Raw genomic sequence first — 22,190 nt, forward strand, 5'->3', positions numbered from 1 at the left:
ACTCAAAGAAATGAAAAGTTATCAGAGCATTCTTTCAAACTTTCATTTTTATGTCCATCACATGGTCCTCAATCACCTAAGTGTGGCCAAAAAAGAAAGTTATTCAAATCACTGTCTCCTCAAAAGGAAGAAAAGCTGAATTGAAAATATAAGGTGATACACACATAATAACTGAGCTCTTAAGACCATAGCATGGAACTGGTTTCCCAGCTGTGCCAAAAGGAATAACATCAAGGTCACCAGGAACACATCTCAAAAAGAACAACTTTATGGGCATCAGTTGGATTTCTTATGATCAAAGTGGCAAAGTATGAGACAAGGAAAATTCTAATATTTTAATTCATGACCTATTTATTAATTCTTTTACAGAAAGGAACAATTGAATCCCAAAATCAATGGAAGAGAAAAATTTTACCAAAGTGAAGGAGTTCATACTTTTAGGGTTTACAGTCGATTTGAGGTTACAGAGAGGGCTCTTTTTCATCTTCCTCATCATTTATGTCATCAGTCTCTTAGGGAACATCACCCTGATTTCTCCGATCTGTGCTGATTCACGGATCCACACACCCATGTATTTCTTCATTGGGAACCTGTCATTCCTGGATCTCTGGTATTCCACTGTCTACACCCCAAAGATCCTAGTGACCTACATCTCTGAGGACAAAAGCATCTCCTTTGCTGGCTGCCTGGCTCAGTTCCTCTTCTCTGCTGGGCTGGGATATAGTGAGTGTTACTTGTTGGCTGCCGTGGCTTATGACCGCTATGTGGCCATCTCCAATCCCCTGATTTATTCCCAAGCTATGTCCCTAAGGTTATGTACCAGTCTTGTTGCAGCTTCATACCTTGGTGGCTTTATTAACTCAACCATCATCACCAGTGAAACATTTACTCTGAACTTCTGTAGCAACAATATCATTGATGATTTCTTCTGTGATCTTCCCCTACTTGTGAAGTTGGCATGTGATGTAAAGGACAGTTATCAGGCTGTGCTATATTTCTTACTTGCCACCAATGTCATTGCTCCCACTGTACTTATTGTTGCCTCCTACCTCTTCATCATCGCTGCCATCTTGAAGATTCGCTCCACCCAAGGCCACCTCAAGGCCTTCTCCACTTGTGGCTCTCACCTGACACCTGTCACCTTGTATTATGGCTCCATTCTCTTCATTTACTCCAGGCCAACCACTAGCTATACCCTTGAACGGGATAAATTGGTGTCAGTGCTCTGTACTGTGGTGTTTCCGGTGTTGAACCCCTTGATCTATAGCTTAAGGAATAAAGATGTCAAATATGCCCTGAAGAAAATGTTAGACAGAGCAAAGTTTTCTTAAGTGAAAATAATTTGTAAGCAATGGCTATTTGTTAACATTACGTCCATTTCATTGTTATCAGCCTGTACTCTTAGAAATCAAAATTTAAAAGAGGAGCAAACAGATAAAAAATAATCAAGTTATGTAGAAACACCATTTTGCATTTGTCTTTTTAAATCATGTACTAACGTATTTCAATATATTTTTAAAATATATGGGGCTGCGGCATTTGGAAAAACTGCTGTCTTCTAGCTTAAACCAGAGTCTATTAAACTGCTGGGATTCTGAGATGGTTAAAAGCTAATTTTTTATTTCCACTTGAAAGTTCATAAGTTCTCTCTGTTTAGTTTTTAATCTATAAACAGGAATAATACAGCTGGTTATGGAACCATTGTTCAGATTAAATGGATTGAATGTCTTGCTTCAAATCCTGTAGTCCATGGATGAGAGGAGGAATGTAAATCCAGGAGTCCCAACTCCAAAGGTCCTTATCCTACTTATTGGGAAAGAGTGAGTTAGGAAGTAGTACGGAAAATACCTACTGTAAAAAGGCCTTAGAAACAAGTTTGATTCTGATTCTTGATTTACCATGACATAAAGATGACAGGTCTCATTGGCAATAGGCACAGAAGGGAACAAACACTTTTAGTTAGAGGCACTGTGAGCTTTCAGGAAAAGAATTTTTTTTCTCCATCAATTAAAGAATCAAGAGCTAAGTTATAGAAGCTGTATGAGAGAGGTGGAAATAGAGATGGATACACAGAAAAGGAGACAAAAATAGAAAGATTACAAAAATGTTAAATCTAAAGGAATACGTAGAGTGAAAATCTTTATTAGAGGTAGTGATTTATAACCATTAACCCAAAATCAAACCAAATCCATTGTCTTCAAGTCAATTCGGATTCAAATTGTCCCTATAGGACAGAGTAGAACTGCCACTTTGGATTCCCAAGTGTGTAAATATTTAAGGTAGCAGACTGCCCATCTTTATCCTGAGAAGAGACTGGTGGGTTGGAACTGCTGGCCTTCAGGTTAGCAGTCGGGCACCTTGAACAGTGCATCACCAGGGCTCCTAATAACTATTAAGGTATACAAATATTTTTATTTGTTTGCTTGTTCAGTTTTATGTATGATGAATTTATATTTAAGTAACAGAGACTGTTTCCTTGTGATGCACACTTTTCTTAATTCTAGTATATTTTTACGTATAAGACATGAGATTTTACAACATAAAAAGGCCCTATCTCTGGTTTCCAAGAATGGATAGTAGTTTGCTGAAGGACAAGACAAGGAAGAGTAGCCTGGACAGAGGGAATAAGGAACGAAATTATGGACCACATGATACATTCTAGAAAATCTAACTAGTAAAATTTGGAGAATTTTTATTATCAGACACATTTAGTGTTTATATGCTGGTTTAGATCAAAAAGAAAAAAGTTAACTTTTAGTTTTAATAGAATACTCCTCATTTCATCCTGTTCTAATTAATGTACCATCCCTAAACTCCAAGTGAGATCTAATTGAGTCTTTGGGGGCTGAGGTAAGTATTTCTGGGCTGCCATGTGGAAGAAGTCCCAAAGGACAGCTGAGGAAATGCATATATCCCGTCTAACTAAGGCAGGTCAAAGCACCAGAGAGGTGACCCTCTGTCATTTCCAGGAATCGACCTTGCCAACAAAGGGTAAGCACCTGGAGTCAGGGCCAGCTAAGTGGTTTGGCCTCTCTGTGACCTCAGCTGCAATTGTAATGGGGCTGCAGAGTCTGGGCAGGCCTTCAAAGGATCACTGTGTGCCAAACTCCTATGTGCACACACGCACATAAGTTCCCTGCTCAATTGCATTCCAACCAAGATCTATCTGATCCCATCTAGAATTGGAGGTTCAGTCCAATAGTTACACTAGGGAGTCACTGGCTGGTGCAAAAGTTAGCATGCTTGGCTGCTAACCAAAATGTTGGCAGTTTGAATCTATTCAGAGAGGCCTAGAAGAAAAGCCTAAGAAGCTACTTGTAAATAATCAGCCATTGAAAACCCTGTAGAGCACAGTTCTGTTCTCCACACTTGTGTCACCATGAGTCAGGATTGACTCTATGGCAACTGTGTGTGTGTGTGTGTGTGCGTGTGTGTGTGCTTAGTTACTAGGAACTGCTCTTTATCCGGGGATATAGCAGTAAACAAAACTGACCCATCTTTCTGCCCTTGAGGATGTTGTATTCTGGTGAGTGAGAAACAGACAATTCATTTTTAATGAGCAGGAGTTGGAGGGAAGACAGTAAGTCTGGAGGAGAGTCTGAGTACAGAAGGAAGGAAGTAGAGTGCAGGGGTAGGGTGGGAATGGAATTTAAATACAGTGATTAGGATGGACCTTACTATGCAAATAACATTTGAAAGGGACTTAAAGGAAATGAGGGAGTGAGCCATGCAAATCTAAGGGGGAATAGTGTTCCAGGCAGAGAAGACAGACAGCCTAAATCTCTAATGCTGGGCCACGCCTGGCATGCATGTTTGAGAAAGACTGGCAGAGCCAACAGACTCAGAGCACAGTAAGCCAGAGGGTGTGAGTTAGGAGACAAGGGTGCATAGATAATGAAAGGTGGCTCATGGAGGACCTTTGGACTATTGTGTAGATTTGACTTTAACTTCAGTTAAACTGGGAACCTTAAAGGGCTTCAAGTACAGGAGTGACATCACTTGACTTTTTTTTTTTCTTTTTCTAAAGGCCCATAATGGCTGCTATATTCAGAATAAGCTGTAGGGGACAAGAGTGTAGGCCAGTTAGGAGGCCAGTGCAATGCTCTTGGCAAAAGTTGGTTGTGGTTTAGACTGGGATGGTAGCAGTGGAGGGGGTGACAAATGGTCAGATTCAGGATAAGTTTTGAAAGTTTAAAACAACCCCAAAAACTAAAATAAAATAAAATAAACAGTTACTATGGAATCAATTCCAACTCACAGTGACCCTACATGGCAGATTAGAACTGCTCTATAGGGTTTCCAAGGAGTGGCTGGTGGTTTCCAACTGCTGATCTTTATGGTGAGCACCTGAGCTTTTAACCACTGCACCAGAATATCCTGGAAGTTTGAAGGGGAGGTGTATAAGAAACTTTTAAATACTGAGGTGCCTGTAGACCTAGTAGGGGAGATTCCAGAACTAAAATTAAGCACTCTGTTCAGAAATTGAACTGAGGGCTTTACTTTACACTCCTGATAACCACTAGGCTTCTGTTAAAGTTGCCTTTTGAAAAACAAAGCTCAGTCGTAGTGTTAGTTATGCTAAGAGTGTTCCCTTAGCTGGCTTTAGAAAAAGCTTCATTCGATTATTAAAATAAATTAGAGCCTATAGGTAAACCTGTTGTTTTAACCTTAAAGAAGTTCCCCTAGTGGCACAGTGGCTAAGCACTCAGGCTTCTAATCAAAAGGGTGGTAGTTCGAATCCACCAGCCATTTCCGGGAAACCCTATGAGGGTAGTTCTGCCCTGTCCTATAGGGTCCTTATGAGTCAGAGATTATTTACACTTTCCTAACTAATGATCGGCAGTTCAAATCCACCAGGCACTCCTTGGTAACCCTATAAGGCAGTTCTATTCTGTCCTATAGGGTCACCATGAGTTGGAATCCACTCATTGGCAAGTTGTCTTCAGTTAACTAATGGTTGGGTCACTGATGGCACAGTGGTTAAGAGCTGGGCTGCTAACCAAAAGCTCAGCAGTTTGAATCCACCAGCCACTTCTTGGGAATGCTGTGGGGCAGTTCTACTCTGTCTTATAGGGTCACTATGAGTCAGAATCAACTCCATGGCAAGGGGTTAGGTTTTTGGTTTTGAGTAACTAATGTTCAGTTCTGTATCCAAAGATTTAAATTAAGTTGGCCCAGCTGTAATTATATCACTAAATTCCATTTCACCAAACTTTCATGTTGAAATTGCTTATACTTTTCATTTAATTATTGCCTTGGTTAAAATGTAACAAGTATGAGAGATATGTGTTAGACTAGAAACTGATGTAAAGGAAGTTTCACAGTTAATTGCCATCCTTGTAAATCTCACCTCCTTTCTTGCCATTACTCCGATGTGAAGTAGTTATCAGTAGTCACTCTGCTTGCTAAGTATCTCTTTGCTTTGCCTGTAAGGCAGAGCATACCATTACAGCCCAAACTGAAGGCATGCTCTCCTGTGGTTCACTCCTTCAATAAATTTAATTTGTTTAAATACCAAATTAGAGTGTTTGTCCAGTGGCTTCACTAGGACAGAGGTAAGAAAGAAAGAGAGTAGGATAACTCCAAATTTTTGCCTTGAGGAACTGGAATAGTGAGATTTTATTAACAGATAGGGAGAATGAATGAACTGGTAGATCAATTTTTGGAGATTGTTGCCCAGTTAGTGTCCATGCGCTGAAGCAGCCAAGCCAGTGATACGTACTCCAAGTCAGAAAGAGTGAGAAAGTTTATTCAGGAGATGTACACATCACTGGGTACCTGACAGCAACACAGACTGTCTCTATGGAGTCCCAAAAAGCTACTTTACTTCAGAGCTTATATAGAACTTTTACAAGGGTTAGAAGTGTCTTTGTAGCCCCCAGATGGCATGGCCAGAGGACTTATTCATTACAAGATAGTGACAAAAGACTATCAGACTGAAGAGATACATGTTGGACATCTCCTTATGAGGCTAAAGATATACATGTGAGACATCTGGGCTCTGATTTCCAAATTTTTCCTATGGGTGAATGGTGTTCCAAAGTCTCAGGTAGTCCAATAGAACAAAACAAAGTTATTTGCATCAGATCAAAAAAAGAACAAATTCATCAGCATTAGGCTAAAACAAAGTCATTAACAAAGATATGTGAAGGAGGAGGCAGGCAGAGGGAGGAGAAAAACTTATAGGTTCATCATGGCGTTAGTTATGTCAATATCTCCATTGACCATTTTGAGAAGGAGAAGACATACTGGGGAGTATTAGGGTCACAAGATATACAGCAGGAATTCAGTTTTAAACATGCGAAGACTGATATATCCATTACTCAAAGGATCTTTTAAAATTACAGAATCTTATCACTGGTGAGAAATCTAGACATCTTCTAGTTGTAAAAATTTTAATGGAGAGTTATAGTAAGGAAATCCGTGGAAAGATTTATGGGGATTTCTGAACCTTCTAAAATTTTGGGTGATTATACATATGTCCTTTTTTTTTTTTTTAATTGGTGATGTGCAAGAGTGGAAACACTTTTTTTTCAGGATCTCAAAGAGATCCGTTATTTCAAAAAATTAAGAGCCATTTATTATTTGCAGATAAAGAAATTCAGGAAGAGAAGAGTTAGAGAACACGCACAAGCATACAATTTGGATTTTTAGTAAAACAAAAATGAGACTGCAAACCTTGAAGTGAAAAGAGGAATGACGTTGTGTTTAGTCTATTCTCTTACTTCAACCAAAAGTGATACTGACCTATGTACCCAAACACAGATGTGTACAAAAGGGCTCTTAATCTGTTCTACCATACTGTATTGCTGCAGCTGAGGTTTTCTGTTCTTACCTTTATGATGGATTCTACAAGAAAGGATAACTAATTGAGATCATAAAAGGTCAGTGCGAGAAAAAGGATCAACCAAATTTTTTGTATGGGTGAATGGTGTTTCAAAGAGGAGAGGTGACATTCTTCAAATAATGAAGGTGATTAGTGTCAGGACCGGGTCCCAATCACAGGACTCCTCAATCCAATGAAATTTCTACTTCTAAGCCTGCCACTCTTTTGTCAAATTACATAAGAATAAAACCAAAAGCCTGTTGCCTTCAAGTTGATTTCTACTCATAGTGACCCTAAAGGACAGACCAGAACTGCCCTGTAGGGTTTCCAAGGAGTGACTGGTGGATTCAATCTGCCAAACTTTTGGTTAGCAGCCAAGCTCCTAACCACTATGCTACCAGGGCTCCTAACATAAAAAAGAGGTGACAAAATATTAAACCTTAAATTTTAGAAAGACTATGGTACAGTGGTTAAGAGCTCAGCTGCTAACCAAAACATCAGCAGTTCGAATCCACCAGCCACTCCTTAGAAACCCTACGAGGCAGCTGTACTCTGTCCTTTAGGGTCCCTATAGGTTGGAATTGACTCGATGGCACTGGATTTGGTTTTTGGTATGAAAGATATCACCATTCTGGCTTATACTGACTCTTTGTAGAAAATTTTCCTTATTTTTCTTCCTCAGGCTGAGCTAGTGTCAGGTATTGTTCCTCTCACTCAGAATAAAAATATCTACCATATGTTAAGTATATTTGATGTCAGACACCAGGCACTTTACTTACATTTTCCCTAATCCTCAATTTATCTTGTTACATAGGCATTGTTCTAACCTTTTTTAGATGTGAAGAAACTTAAGTGGAGGGGTTGTTAAGAGATTTGTCCAAGATTACAGAACTACCAAGTGGTAGGATTAAAATTTGAACTCGGATACCATTTTCATTATGCAATCCTGCTTATACCAGACCTGACTGATGGCAGTGGGTGGGTGGGTCTGCTCTCAGCTAGTCTTGTCTAAGTGTCTGTGGTCAGCTGTTAGCTCATTTGGGGCTAGATAATCTAGAATTGCCCCACTCACATGCCTGGGGGTTGCTGTCAGAGAACAACCCTTCTGTGTCACCCTAGGGTGACAGAGACAACCGTTCCAGTTGTCTCATTATCCACCAAGCAACCCCAGGCTGGTTTACATGGTGGTGGCAGAATTCCAAAGTGATTAAGAGAAGCATCAAAGCCTCTTGAGACCCAGGCTTGGAATTCATAGGTCTCTGTTTATGCTGCATCCTATTGGCCAAAGTAAGCCACAGGCCACCCAGATTCAAGGGGTAGAAAAATAGGTTCCATTCTTGAAATCAAGACCTGGGAAGAATTGTGGCTACACTTTTTTTTTTTTTGGTGGCGGGGGGAGGGGGGTGTGGAAGCCATGGCAATATACCATGTAGATTATTGGTCTGTGATTTAGTTTACCTTTTTCTGTTTTAAACATTAGATTTTGGGTACTAATAAATGGGATGAATTTGTAATATAGTTATATTGAACACAGAAGTGAGAATGATGATATAATATGGAGTCTTTTAATGGAATGTTCTAAAGTTTTTATCAAATTTATTTACTCACCCTTTCTAAGATTTTGTAGTTTCTTGTGAAAAAAATAGAGGTGGGAAACTTTTATTACCAATGCTTATTTTGAAAGAATCTTGTCTTTAAGACTTCCTCAGCACATTAGGATAAATTACTATGTAAATATAAACTTCTGTTTGTAAGGAGTCTGAGACTGCTAGGTGTTGAGTCCTGTCTATCAGGATAAAGTCACAGTGTATATAAAAAAAAAAAAAAAAAAATTTTTTTTTTTTTTACTTCCTAAAAATTCTATCTGGAATGTTTTAATGTCTCCCTTTTCTGCCTTGGAAACCCTGGTGGTGTAGTTGTTAAGAGCTATGACTGCTGAGCAAAAGGTCTGCAGTTCAAATCCACCAGGTGCTCCTTGGAAACCCTATGGGGCAGTTTTACTCTGTCCTATAGGGTCTCTGTGAGTTGAAATCAACTCAACAGTAATGAGTATGGGTTTTCTGCCTTTATCTTTGCAAGACTTATCTCAGCAAGTAATAGAAGAATAAAGAGTTCAGAAGTTCTTAGTTAAGAGGAAACCTTGTTTCCCTTCAATACGTTTTCTGATCCACAGCCAGAGTGAACTTTGAAGCTGTAAATCCAATTACATTACTGGCATACCTCTGAGATATTGTGGGTTTGGTTCCAGACCACCGCAAGAGAGCCACACTAATTTTTTTGTTTCCCAGAGCATATAAAAGTTATGTTTACAGTACACTGTAGTCTATTAAGCATACAATAGCATTATGTCTAAAAAAATAATGTACATACTTTAATTAAAAAATACTTTATTGCTAAAAAATGCTAATCATCATCTGAACCTTTAGTGAGTCGTAAACTTTTTGCTGGTGGACGGGCTTGTCTCAATGTCCATGGCTGATTACCATGGTGGTGCTGAAGCTTGGGGTGGCCCTGGCAATTTCTTAAAACAAGACAATGAAGTTTGCTGCATCTATTGACTCTTCCTTTCTTCAGAGATTTCTCTGTGATATGCAATGCTGTTTCATAGCATTTTACCACAGTAGAACTTCTTTCAAAATGAGAGTCAATCCTCTCAGAATCTGCTACTGCTTTATCAACTAAGTTTATGTAATATTCTAAACTCTTTATTGTCATTTCAACAATGTCCATATCGTCTTCACCAGGAGTACAGTTCATCTCAAAAACTCACTTTCTCTGCTCATCCATAAGAACCACTCCCTCATCCATTTAAGTTTTTTTTATGAGATTTCAGTAATTCATTCAGTCACATCTTCAGGTTCCACTTATAACTCCAGTTCCCTTGCTATTTCCACCACATCCGCAGTTACATCCTCCACTCAAGTCTTGAAGCTCTCAAAGTCATCCATGAGAGTTGGAATAACTTCTTCCCAAACTCCTGTTAATGTTGATATTTTGCCTCCTCCCATGAATCACAAATGTTCTTAATGACATCTAGAATGGTGAATCCTTTCCAGAAGGTTTTCAAATTACTTTACCTAGCTCCATCAGAGGAATCACTTATCTGTGGTAGCTATAGCCTTAAATAATTTATTTCTTAAATAATAAGACTTGTAAGTCAAAACTACCCCTTGATGATGGGCTACAGAATGTATGTTGTATTAGCAGGCATGAAAACAACATTAATCTCCTTGTACATCTCCAGCAGAGCTCTTGGGTGACCAGGTACACTGTCAATAAGCAGTAATATTTTGAAAGAAATCTTTTTTCCTGAGCAGTAAGTCTCAACAGTGGTCTTAAAATATTCAGTAAACCATATTGTAAATAGATGTGCTGTCATCCAGGCTTTGTTATTCCATTTATAGAGCACAGGCAGAGTAGATTTAACATAATTCTTAAGGGCCCTAGGATTTTCAGAATGGTAAATGAGCACTGGCTTCAATTTAAAGTCACCACCTGCATTATCCCCTAACAAGAGAGTCAACCCGTCCTTTGAAGCTTTGAAGCCAGACATTGACGTCTCTTCTCTAACTATAAAAGTTCTAGATGGCATCTTTTCCAATATAAGGCTGTTTAGTCTACACTGAAAATCTGTTGTTTGTTTTTCCACCTTCATCAATTATTTTAGCTAGATTTTATGGCTAACTTGCTGCAGTATCTACAAGAGCACGTGCTTCACCTTACACTTTTATGTTACGGAGATGGCTTCTTTCCTTAAACCTCATGAACCAAACTCTGCTACCTTCAGACTTTTCTTCTGTAGCTTCCGCACCTCTCTCAGCCTTCATAGAACTGAAGAGAGTTAGAGGTTTGCTCTGGATTAGGTTTTATTTGAGGAATATTGTGACTAATTTGATCTTCTATCCAGACCACTAAAACTTCCTCCATGTCAGCAATAGGCTGTTTCACTTTCTTATCATTCGTGTGTTCACTGGTGTAGCACTTTTAATTTCCTTCCAGAACATTTCCTTTGCATTCACAATTTGGCTAACCGGTGCGAAAGGCCTAGCTTTCAGCTTATCTAGGCTTTTGACATACCTTCCTCACAAAGCTTAATCATTCCTAGCTTTTCATTTAAAGTGAGAGACATGCGACTCTTCCTTTCACTTGAACACTTAGAGGCCATTGTATGAGAGCCATTGAAAGATTATTAATTGCCCTAATTTCGATATTGCTGTGTCTCAGGAAACAGGGAAGCCCGAAGAGAGGGAGAGACACAGGGAATGGCCCATCAGTGGAGCAGTCAGAACACACACATTTATCCATTAAGTTTACCGTCTTATATGGGTGCTGCTTGTGGCGTCCCAAAGCAATTACAACAATAACATCAAAGATCACTGATCACAGTTCACCATAACAGATATAATAATAATGAAAAAGTTTGAAATATTGTGAGAATTACCAAAATGTGACACAGAGAGATGAAGTGAGCACATGCTGTTGGAAAAATAGTGCCGATAGACTCGCTTCATGTAGGGTTGCAAAAAAAATCTTCAATTTGTGAAAAGTGCAGTGTCTTCGAAGTGCAATAAAGAGTACAACAAAACAAGGTATACCTACACTACCTGTTAATGACAGTGGCTTCCATTTTGCTGGCTTAAAGGCCAAAATTCTTAACATGGCTTCCAATAAGCTTTGTGATTTGGTGACACCTCTAGCTCATCTGCTAGTGCCTTGCTTCACACCTTTTTTCTTTAACCTTTCTCAGTTCCTTGAACTTCAAGGGCTCAGATACCTACTCTCTTCTTATGGGACAACTCTCTCTCTCTCTCCTTACCCCTACAAGAGACAGAAGTCTGGCTCAAGCTTGTCAATTTTTGTTTGTTTGTTTGTTTTTGATCTCATTTAAATATCTCTTCTGGGAAGACTTTTTGAGCAGTAGATCAGAAAGTTTATTTTATTACTTATTTACCTCTTAGGAGAAAAAACATGAACTATAGTGATTGATACCATCCAGATTTTTTCCATTTTAAGCCAAATTATATTGTATTAAAATTATATTTAATAAGTCCTAGCAGTGGTGTCACTACAGTGGTATAGGGGGTGTGAACCACTCCAAGTGACATTATCAGAGTAGGTGACACCAAATTGTCTACAGCAGAATTTTTTTAATAGAAACATCCCTGTGTTAAAACAACAAAAATATTTTTTATAAGCCCAGTTTGCATGTATCAATATATCTACAAGACTAAAACTCTATGCTAGTTTACTCTTTGAACTTTCTAATGCCCTTGAGTCAGAACTGCCATTATTATCCAATTACAAGGATGTTTCCAATCGTGGTTTCCTCTACACACACCACAAACATACACTGTTTACTTTGTTGCCAGTGTTTTTATTGTCAGTGATTTTGTTAAATTTTCTGGCATTTTAGTAGTGTGGTAACTAGTATTTGTGAACCTATATCTGTAACTTTTTTGAGAATGAAGTAGTAATTAAAGGAAAAGAAGGAGTGATATAAGGGAATTACGATTTATGAGTAACATTAGCACAAAAAAAACATTATCAAGGATTATGTATGGTCTGGTAGGGAGGAAGCCTATAGTGGCGTGAAAACCATGAGTTATCACACTGTGTGACATCAACCCTAGTGATATCACTAAGTCCCAGATATATTTTCTTGTATAAACAAGTGATATCGTAGCAGAGAAAGTTCAGAATAACCTTTGAGATGGTGACAACCCAATTTTTTATATATTAAAAATATATTAATCACATTCCAGTCAAGACAACATGTATTCAAGCTTAAGCAGATTCAGAAGTAATATTATAGTGTATATATGGATGGCAGCACAACACAACAAATCTACCTGTGAAACTCTGTCTGTACGAGATTATTATGGGGAAATAGGTTATAGGAGTAATCTCATTTTGTTGAAATCTTGAGTGGATAAAGACAAGTAGCCAGAAAGAATGTTCGGAAGGCCTATTTAATGCAGCCTTTGGAGAACCTCAGGTGTAAGGCTAAAGCATCTGTACTTTATGTGCTAATGGGTACCATAACTAAACCACACCCATTGCTTATGAGTTGATTCCCACTCATAGCAACCCTATAAAACAGAGTGGAACTGCCCCATAGAAATTTCCAAGTATTGCCAGGTAAATTTGAACTGGTGATGTTTTGGTTAGCAGCTGTAGCGCTTAACCACTATGTCACCAGTGTTTTAGAGATCCATTATGTACTGATTGAGAAACTGAATAGTTTTCAGGACCCCAAGCTGCTTTTTTCCACAGTGTCATTAATCAAGTCATGTATTTTCTGAATATCATCAGCCATTCTTGAAAAATGAGTACACTCATGACTCACTTCTTAACAAGAAAGAACAGTAAAGCTTGAGCTAGAGTACTTGGGTTGGCATTGTTCTTACAATGCTGACTTGGGCTTAGCCCCAAAGCAAATGTTTTAAACATTGAAATAAATTGCAGTCCTCTCTTGGATTCAGCTTTCTCTCACTGCTATTAGAGCAAGGGGGAAACCAGTTGGCTACTGAGCTATCAGCCAAATTCAGTAACATTTTTACTGTGATGCCTTAATTGACACACTCATTTACTTCTGACAGTAGAAAAATTACAGTTTGGTTTTTTTTTTTTTTTCCTCATAACCTTAAACAGACTTTCACCTCTGTGGACATGGAAGTGGGAAATCACACGATCCTGACTGAATTCATCTTGATGGGCTTCACAGCAGACACCCGGTTACAGCTGATTCTATTTGGAATATTTCTGATGGTCTATTTGATGACCTTGTCAGGGAACATGACCTTGGTTATCTTAATCTGGATTGATTCCCGTCTTCACACACCTATGTACTTCTTCATACGCAATCTGTCTTTTCTAGATCTCTGGTACACCTCTGTGTATACCCCCAAAATCGTAGTTAATTGTGTCTCAGAAGATAAGCGTATTTCCTTGGCTGGCTGTGGGGCCCAGGTGTTCTTTTCCTGTGTTGTAGCCTACACTGAGTGCTATCTCCTAGCAGCCATGGCGTATGACCGCCACATGGCAATTTGTAACCCCTTACTCTATTCAGGTACCATGTCCAGTTCTCTCTGTACCGGGCTAGTTGCTGGTTCCTACATTGGAGGGTTCTTGAATGCCATAGCCCACACTGCCAACACTTTCTGCCTGAGTTTCTGTGGTAAGAATATCATTGACCACTTCTTCTGTGATGTACCACCATTGGTAAAAATGTCCTGTACCGATACAAAGGTCTACGAAAAAGTGCTCCTGGGTGTGGTGGGCTTCACAGTCCTCTCCAGCATTCTTGCTATCTTGATTTCTTATTTCAATGTCCTTCTGGCTATTCTGAGGATCCACTCGGCCACAGGAAGACGCAAAGCCTTCTCAACCTGTGCTTCCCACCTGATCTCAGTCATGCTCTTCTATGGATCCTTAAAAAAAAAAAAAAAACTCTTCATGTATTCAAGGCCTAGTTCCACCTACTCCCTGGAAAGAGACAAAGTGGCTGCCCTGTTCTACACTGTGGTGAACCCATTGCTCAACCCTCTCATCTACAGTGTGAGGAACAAAGATGTCAAAGGGGCTTTGAGAAAAGCATTACAGATCATACGACAACGAGGATGAAAGTCATCATTTATCTTCTTAATGAATGCTCTTACTGTATTTTCCAAATCATTGACTTTTAGAAGTGTTTGAAAATATTGATCTACTTCAATTCAATTCCATTAAATCTATTAAAGTTGGATTTAATAAAATACTAAGTAAACAATGCCTTAATTTTCATTATATTGTTGTTTAGGAGGTGTTTAGATTATAAAAAAGAATGTCTACCAAACTTTCAGAGAAGAGTTAACACCACTACTACTAAAGGTATTTCAGAGCATAGAAAAGGATGGAATACTCCCAAACTCATTCTATGAAGCCACCATATCCCTGATACCAAAACCAGGTAAAGACACCACAAGGAAAGAAAATTATAGACCTATATCCCTCATGAATGTAGATGCAAAAACCCTCAACAAAATTCTAGCCAACAGAATTCAACAACATATCTAAAAATAATTCACCGTGACCAAGTAGGATTCATACCAGGTATGCAGGGATGGTTCAACATTAGAAAAACAATTAATGTAATCCACCACATAAATAAAACAAAAGACAAGAATCACATGATTTTATCAATTGATGCAGAAAAGGCATTTGACAAAGTTCAACACTCATTCATGAAAAAAACTCTCAGCAAAATATGAATAGAAGGAAAATTTCTCAACATAACAAAGGGCATTTATACAAAGCCAACAGCCAACATCACCCTAAATGGAGAGAGCCTGAAAACATTCCCATTGAGATCAGGAACCAGACAAGGATGCCTTTTATCACCATTCTTATTCAACATTGTGCTGGAAGTCCTAGCTAGAGCAATTAGGCTAGATAAAGAAATAAAGGGCATCCAGATTGGCAAGGAAGAAGTAAAAGTATCTCCATTTGCAGATGACGTGATCTTATACACAGAAAACCCTAAGAATCCTCCAGAAAACTACTGAAACTAATAGAAGAGTTCAGCAGAGTATTGGAATACAAGGTAAACATACAAAAATCACTTGGATTCCTCTACAACAATAAAAAGAACATCTAAGCGGAAATCACCAAATCAATGCCATTTACAGTAGCCCTCAAGAAGATAAAATACTTAGGAATAAATCTTACCAGAGATGTAAAAGACTTATACAAAGAAAACTACAGTACATTCCTGCAAGAAACCAAGAGACTTACATAAGTGGAAGAACATACCTTGCTCATGGATAGGAAGACAACATTATAAAAATCTCTACTCTACCAAAAGTAATCTACACATTTAATGCAATTCCGATCCAAATCCCAAGGACATTCTTTTATGAGATGGAGAAAGAAATCACCAATTTCATATGGAAGGGAAAGAGGCCCCGGATAAATAAGGCATTACTGAAAAAGAAGAACAAAGTGGGAGGCCTTACTTTGCCTGATTTTAGAACCTATTATACTGCCACAGTAGACAAAACAGCCTGGTACTGGTACAACAACAGATACATGGACCAATGGAACAGAATTGAGAATCCAGACATAAATACATTCACATATGAGCAGTTCATATTTGACAAAGGCCCCAAAACAGTTAAATGGGGAAAACATGGTCTTTTTAACAAATGGTGCTGGCATAACTGGATATCCATCTTCATAAAAATGAAACAAGACCCATACCTCACTCCATGCACAAAAACTGAAACAAAATGGATCAAAGACATAAATATCAAATTTAAAATGATAGAGATCATGGAAGAAAAAATAGGGACAGTGTTAGGGGCCCTAATACATGGCATAAACAGTATACAAAACATTATAACGAAAGTAGAAGAAAAACTAGACAACTGGGAGCTCCTAAAAATCAAACACTTATGCTCATCCAAAGACTTCACCAAAAGAGTAAAAAGACTACCTACAGACTGGGAAAAAGCTTTTAGCTATGACATTTCTGATCAGCACCTGGTCTCTCAAATCTGCATGATACTGCAAACACTCAACTGCAAAAAGATAAATAACCCAATTAAAAAATGGGCAAAAGATATGAATAGACACTTCACTATAGACATTCAGGTAGCTAACAGATATATGAGGAAATGTTCATGATCATTAGCCATTAGAGAAATGCAGAGCAAAACTACAATGAGATTTCATCTCACTCCAACAAGGCTGGCATTAATCCAAAACACACAAAATAATAAATGTTGGAGAGGTTGTGGAGACATTAGAACACTTCTACACTGCTGGTGGGAATGTCAAATGGTACAACCACTTTGGAAATCGATTTGGCGCTTCCTTAAAAAGTTAGAAATAGAACTACCATACCATCCAGCAATCCCACTCCTTGGAATATATCCTAGAGAAATAAGTGCCTTTACACAAACAGATATATGCACACCCATGTTTATTGCAGCACTGTTTACAACAGCAAAAACATGGAGGCAACCAAGTTGCCCATCAACAGATGAATGGATAAATAAATTATGGTATATTCACACAATGGAATACTACGCATCAAAAAAGAACAGTGAGGAATCTGTGAACCATTTCATAACATGGAGGAACCTGGAAGGCATTATGCCGAGTGGAATTAGTCAGTTGCTAAAGGACAAATATTGTATAAGGCCACTATTATAAGAACTTGAGAAATAGTTTAAACTGGGAAGAAAACATTCTTTTGTGGTTATGAGAGGGGGGAGGGAGGGAGGGAGGCTGGGAGAGGGCTATTCACTAATTAGATAGTAGATAAGAACTACTTTCGGTGAAGGGAAAGACATCACACAATAAAGGAAAGGTCAACACAATTGGACTAAACCAAAAGCAAAGAAGTTTCCTGAATAAACTGAATGCTTCGAAGGCCAGTGTACCAGGGGCAGGGTTCTGGGGCTCATGGTTTCATGGGACATCTAAGTCAATTGGCATAATAAAATCTGTTAAGAAAACATTCTGCATCCCACTTTGAAGAGTGGCATCTGGGGTCTTAAAAGCTAGCAAGCAGCCATCTAAGATACATCAATTGGTCTCAACCCACCTAGATCAAACGAGAATGATGAACACCAAGGACACAAGGTGATTACGAGCCCAAGAGACACAAAGGGCCATGTGAACCAGTGACTACTTCATCCTGAGACCAGAAGAACTAGATGGTGCCTGGCTACAACCAGTGACTGCCCTGACAGGGAACACAACAGAGAACCCCTGAGGAAGCAAGAGAGCAGTGGGATATCTCATAAAACCAGGCTTAATGATCTGACTGAGACTGGAAGGACCCTGGTGTTCATGGCCCCCAGACCTTCTGTTGCCCCAGGACTGGAACCATTCCCGAAGCCGGTTCTTCAGACATGGATTAGACTGGAGAATGGGTTGGAGAGGGATGCTGGTGAGGAGTGAGCTTCTTGAATCAGGTGGACACTTGAGACTATGTTGGCATCTCTTGCCTGGAAGGGAGATGAGAGGGTGGAGGGGGTTAGAAGCTGGCGAAAAGGACATGAAAAGAGACAGTGGAAGGAGAGAGCAGACTGTCTCATTAGGGGGAGAGTAATTGGGAGTGTGTAGCAAGGTGTATATGGGTTTTTGTGTGAGAGGCTGACTTGATTTGTAAACTTTCACTTAAAGCACAATAAAAATTATTTAAAAAAAAAAAGAATGATCTAAATTCACTGAGAAAGATAGCTGTATAAATTTGTAAGTCACCTTAAAAGGAGTATTTTCTCCCTCATACAGTGAGCATACCACAGTTTTGTCCCTCATGTCACACCAGCGTAAATGCCCCCAATAGGGGAAAATAACAGACTCAGGTGGAACAAAATGAAACGAATTAAAGAAAAAATTAAAAACCGCTGTATTCTAGACAAATTGATTGTTTTCTTCTACCAGAAGACTTTAAAAAAAGTCTAGAGCTCAATATCTGACACAGAACTGATATTTAGTAAATATTTTATTTAATACTCTCTAGGACACTGCAAGTTAACAATTATTAGTTCCGTTTTAAAAATGAGGACTTTAAAGCTCAGAAGTTAGACTTTTGCCACAGGAAGTGTGTAACTACTGCTGGAATGAACACCTTTACAAAATGAATCTAAATTAAAATTTTAGCACAAATATTTATAGCCACTTCCCTCTTTGCATTACTTTTGGCATTTCTGATCTTTCCTTTCACACGTATTTATTTTCTAATGGGACACTGTCCGCACTCTATCCATCACAAAATTCTTAAGAACCTATATTCGCCTATCACCAAGGAAACCCTGGGAGTACTTGACTGGAAGGATTTAGGATGTATTCCACAAATTTTAACACTCCATATAACATTTTCTTCACATTTCCAAAGTAACCATCACATAAGGAAAAAAGAAAAGTCAATTTCAGGGGACATAGCCATGTAAAACTTAAACCTTTGGGATCTGAGAAGTAATACATACACCTGTTTATTTTGCATCAAACAAGATTCCTTTAAAAAAAAAAGCTGTATTAATATTAAACTGACTCTTACTTGTTTCACATTAAACCAAGATGTGCATTTTTTTTGAAAAAATACATTAATATTAAACTAGAGCTATTCTGGGTTTTGATATTATATAGTGGTCCCTGGGTGACACAAATGGCCATGTGCTCGGCTAGTAACCATAAAATTGGAGGTTAAAACCCACTCGGAGTCGCCTCTGCTTCCGAAGGTCATGTTGTTGCTCTTAGGCGCCGTGGAATCCCTTCCAAATCACAGTTATCCTATGTAAACAAAAAAAGTACTGCTGGGTCCTGCACCATTCTCACAATCTTTGCTATGTTTGAGCCCATCTTATGCTACTGTGTCATTATCTTGTTGAGGGTCTTCCTTTTTATCATTGACCCTCTACTTTGCCAAGCATTATGTCATTCTTCAGGGATTAATCCCTCCTGATAACACGCCCAAAGTATATGAGACAAACTCTCAGCATTCTTGCTTCAAATAGCCCTTGAAAACCCTATTGAGCACAGTTCTTCAAAACACGTGGTCAACATGAGTCTTTTCCAATTTGACTCAATGGCAAATTTATTTTTCTGTTGCTGTATATTCTGTAGTACAGATTGGAGTCTGATCACTACTAAAACAAAACAAAGAAATACATCTTTTTCAATGAATTCATTTAATAAAAGAGAGTATTTCTTATTCCAGTTTCCTAACTTGCCCTGAAGCAATCCATTATTACTTAGCACTGGATTAAGAAGTTTATGTCAGTTTAGGCTTCTGGTTGTTTTAACTTAAGGAGTTTTTTCAGACCTTCTTTCACATCTTTATTTCTCAGACTATAGATCATGGGATTCAACATGAATAAAAGGTAGAAACCATTTTGTCCTTCTCAAGGGAATAACTGGAGCTTGGCAAGCATAAATGTAGAGAAAGGTGCCAAGATATAAGGTGACATAGATCAAATGGGAAGAACAGGTAGAAAAGGCTTTGAGGTGGCCCTGGGTGGAGTGGATCCTCAAGATGGTGGAAATGATGAAGAGGTAGGAGGCGATTATAAGCACAGTGGGGGTGATGACATTGGAGGCCAGGAGGAACTACAGCACCCCTGGTAGCTGTCTTTCACATCACATGTCAGCTTCACCAATGGTGGGACATCACAGAAAAAGTCATCAATGACATTGTCACCACAAAAATCCAATGTGAGGGTGTTACCGGCGACTTTATTGTGTTGACGAAACGTCCAGTATAGGAATATATAACCAAATAGATGCACAGTCTTTTTGATATGACCTGAGCATAAAGCAAGGGGTTGGAGACGGCCACATAGCAGTCATAGCTGTGGTGGTCATAAACTGTGGCGGCCAACACTCACTATATGCCAGCCCAGCAGAGAAGAAGAACTGAGCAACGCAGCCAGCAAAGGAGATGCTTTTGTCCTCAGAGATGTCACTAGGATCTTCAGGGTGTACACAGAGGAATACCCGAGATCCAGGAATGACAGCTTGCCAATGAAAAAATTCAAGGGCTTGTGAAGCCAGTAATCATTACAGATCAACGTTATGAGTGTGATATTTCCCACCAGGGTCACAGAGTACACACCAAGGAACACCACAAATAAGATCAACTGCATCACAGGGTCTGTTGTGAAGCCCACCAGCATAAACTCTGTCATAGTGTGATTGCCCCTCTCCATGGCTAAAGGAACCTCACCTACAAATGGGGTTTAATTTCCTCAACTCATATAAATTGAAGACATCCTATGTACCAGGTATATGTGATGTGGTCAAAAGTAAAGGTATTAGAACTAGGAGTTCTGAGCAGGAATCTTGACTTAAGAAAGTAAAGGTAGTTCTCTGAGTCTCAATACGTTCATTCCAGTAAAAGCATTTGTACCAGTACAGCCGCAATGCTGCTGGAGTCTGTTCATTATTTTCAAAATAAAATTTTTTGAGCCTCAGGTGCTGTTCTAGGCAGGAGCTGTTCCTTATTCTTATGGAGATTCTGTTCTGTAGGAATAGACAAATAACTTTGTAGATAATGTTAAATGTTATGAAAAAAGGAAAAGTGGGGGATGGGTTTAAGGTAGGAGAGGATCTAATTGAATTTAAAACACCCAGGGAAACTCTCCCTTCCCTGATTTCCCAGAAGGAAATGAGTGGACAAGTTGTTCAGATCCCATGAGAGGTAGGAAGGTCCCCAGTTTACAAAATGAGGACCTTCTCCTCTTCTGCAAATACAAAGTTTTCCCCTCAGCTACCCAACAGGGGCCTTTGGTGCAATCATCACAAATCCCAAGGGTGAGGACTAGACTGAGAATCAGGGCAAAATTTCAGAGTGGAGGTAAATGACAGAATCCATCTAGTTATGCCAAGTGAATCAAATGTGACATCATTGTGAGTCTTTCAGTGTCAAAAAGTCTGAAATTTAGCATTATTCTAAAGTACCAAACATTAGCATTTGGCATTATTCCTCATTAGCCTTTAGTATTATTCTACAGAATCAAAAATTAGCATTTAGCCTTATTCTACAGTAACAAACATTTTGTAATGCCTTCTTTATACTCCTGAAATGAAATTTACAGATCATTTAAACTACTTATAAACATATATATGTATGGAAATATACTAAGCCTAATATAAAGTTAAATAAATGGAGAACAGTATGTTGTAATAATTATAATACAGGAATTATATAAAACAATGTCAGTCTGAATATGTAAATGCTGAAATACTTAATGAAACAGACACACACATAAATAAAGAATCCATATGAATATATCCACGATTCAAATATCAGAAGTGACATTTTCATTGGTAACAAGATTTTTCTTACAAGTAGAACAATTCCTGATAAACTCCCAAACAAAACAAATAACAACCTTTCCTCAATTTTTAATTCCTAGGCAAGTGGGTATATATTAAAACCGTATAAAATATATTTTGTGGATATATAACTTTTTTTTCTGGAAAAGTGAATAGTTCTTGGTAAAATTCCAAACAAAAATATTATGATCTTAATTTTTAGTCATTGCATTGTATTAAAACTTATTATAAAGAGTTTCACATGCACAAATGTCTATCAAGACTGTGTATGAGAAGTGGGACATTTTTGTTTGTAAGGGGCTGCCCCATGGATGCAAGACATCTTTCATCTTTGTCTCCTAGATACTAAATGGCCAGGAGGGGCCTCAATCTTTGTGACAATCAAAAATCTGAACACATATTTCAAAAATATTCCTTAAGGGATTTTACTACTTTGTTAAGAACTCTCCACAGATTTACAAATTGCTTTATAATTCTTCATAACATTCTTCTAGGAATAATGTGAAGGAACAGAAGATAACTGGAGGAAGTCACTGAG

General features: G+C 38.5%; 2 protein-coding genes and 1 pseudogene across 2 annotated transcripts; 2 read left to right on the forward strand and 1 right to left on the reverse strand.

Annotated features, from left to right (window-relative positions):
* Positions 1–395: 395 nt before the first annotated feature.
* LOC126079688 (olfactory receptor 1013-like) lies at positions 396–1,331 on the forward strand. The gene has a single exon (XM_049890865.1). The coding sequence runs from the start codon at positions 396–398 to the stop codon at positions 1,329–1,331; it is 936 nt and encodes a 311-aa protein (XP_049746822.1).
* Positions 1,332–13,486: 12,155 nt separating this feature from the next.
* LOC126080551 (olfactory receptor 9G4-like) lies at positions 13,487–14,449 on the forward strand. Its single transcript, XM_049891748.1, has one exon. The coding sequence runs from the start codon at positions 13,496–13,498 to the stop codon at positions 14,447–14,449; it is 954 nt and encodes a 317-aa protein (XP_049747705.1). The 5' UTR covers positions 13,487–13,495.
* A 5,233-nt stretch (positions 14,450–19,682) lies between these two features.
* LOC126080552 (olfactory receptor 1013-like) lies at positions 19,683–20,502 on the reverse strand (annotated as a pseudogene).
* Positions 20,503–22,190: the final 1,688 nt, after the last annotated feature.

The sequence above is a fragment of the Elephas maximus genome, chromosome 7 (assembly GCF_024166365.1).
Source record: "Elephas maximus indicus isolate mEleMax1 chromosome 7, mEleMax1 primary haplotype, whole genome shotgun sequence".
Lineage (NCBI taxonomy): Eukaryota > Metazoa > Chordata > Mammalia > Proboscidea > Elephantidae > Elephas > Elephas maximus.

Excerpts from the sequence above, each read along its gene's own strand:
- LOC126079688 (XM_049890865.1), top strand. The coding sequence starts at position 396 with ATGGAAGAGAAAAATTTTACCAAAGTGAAGGAGTTCATACTTTTAGGG.
- LOC126080551 (XM_049891748.1), top strand. The coding sequence starts at position 13,496 with ATGGAAGTGGGAAATCACACGATCCTGACTGAATTCATCTTGATGGGC.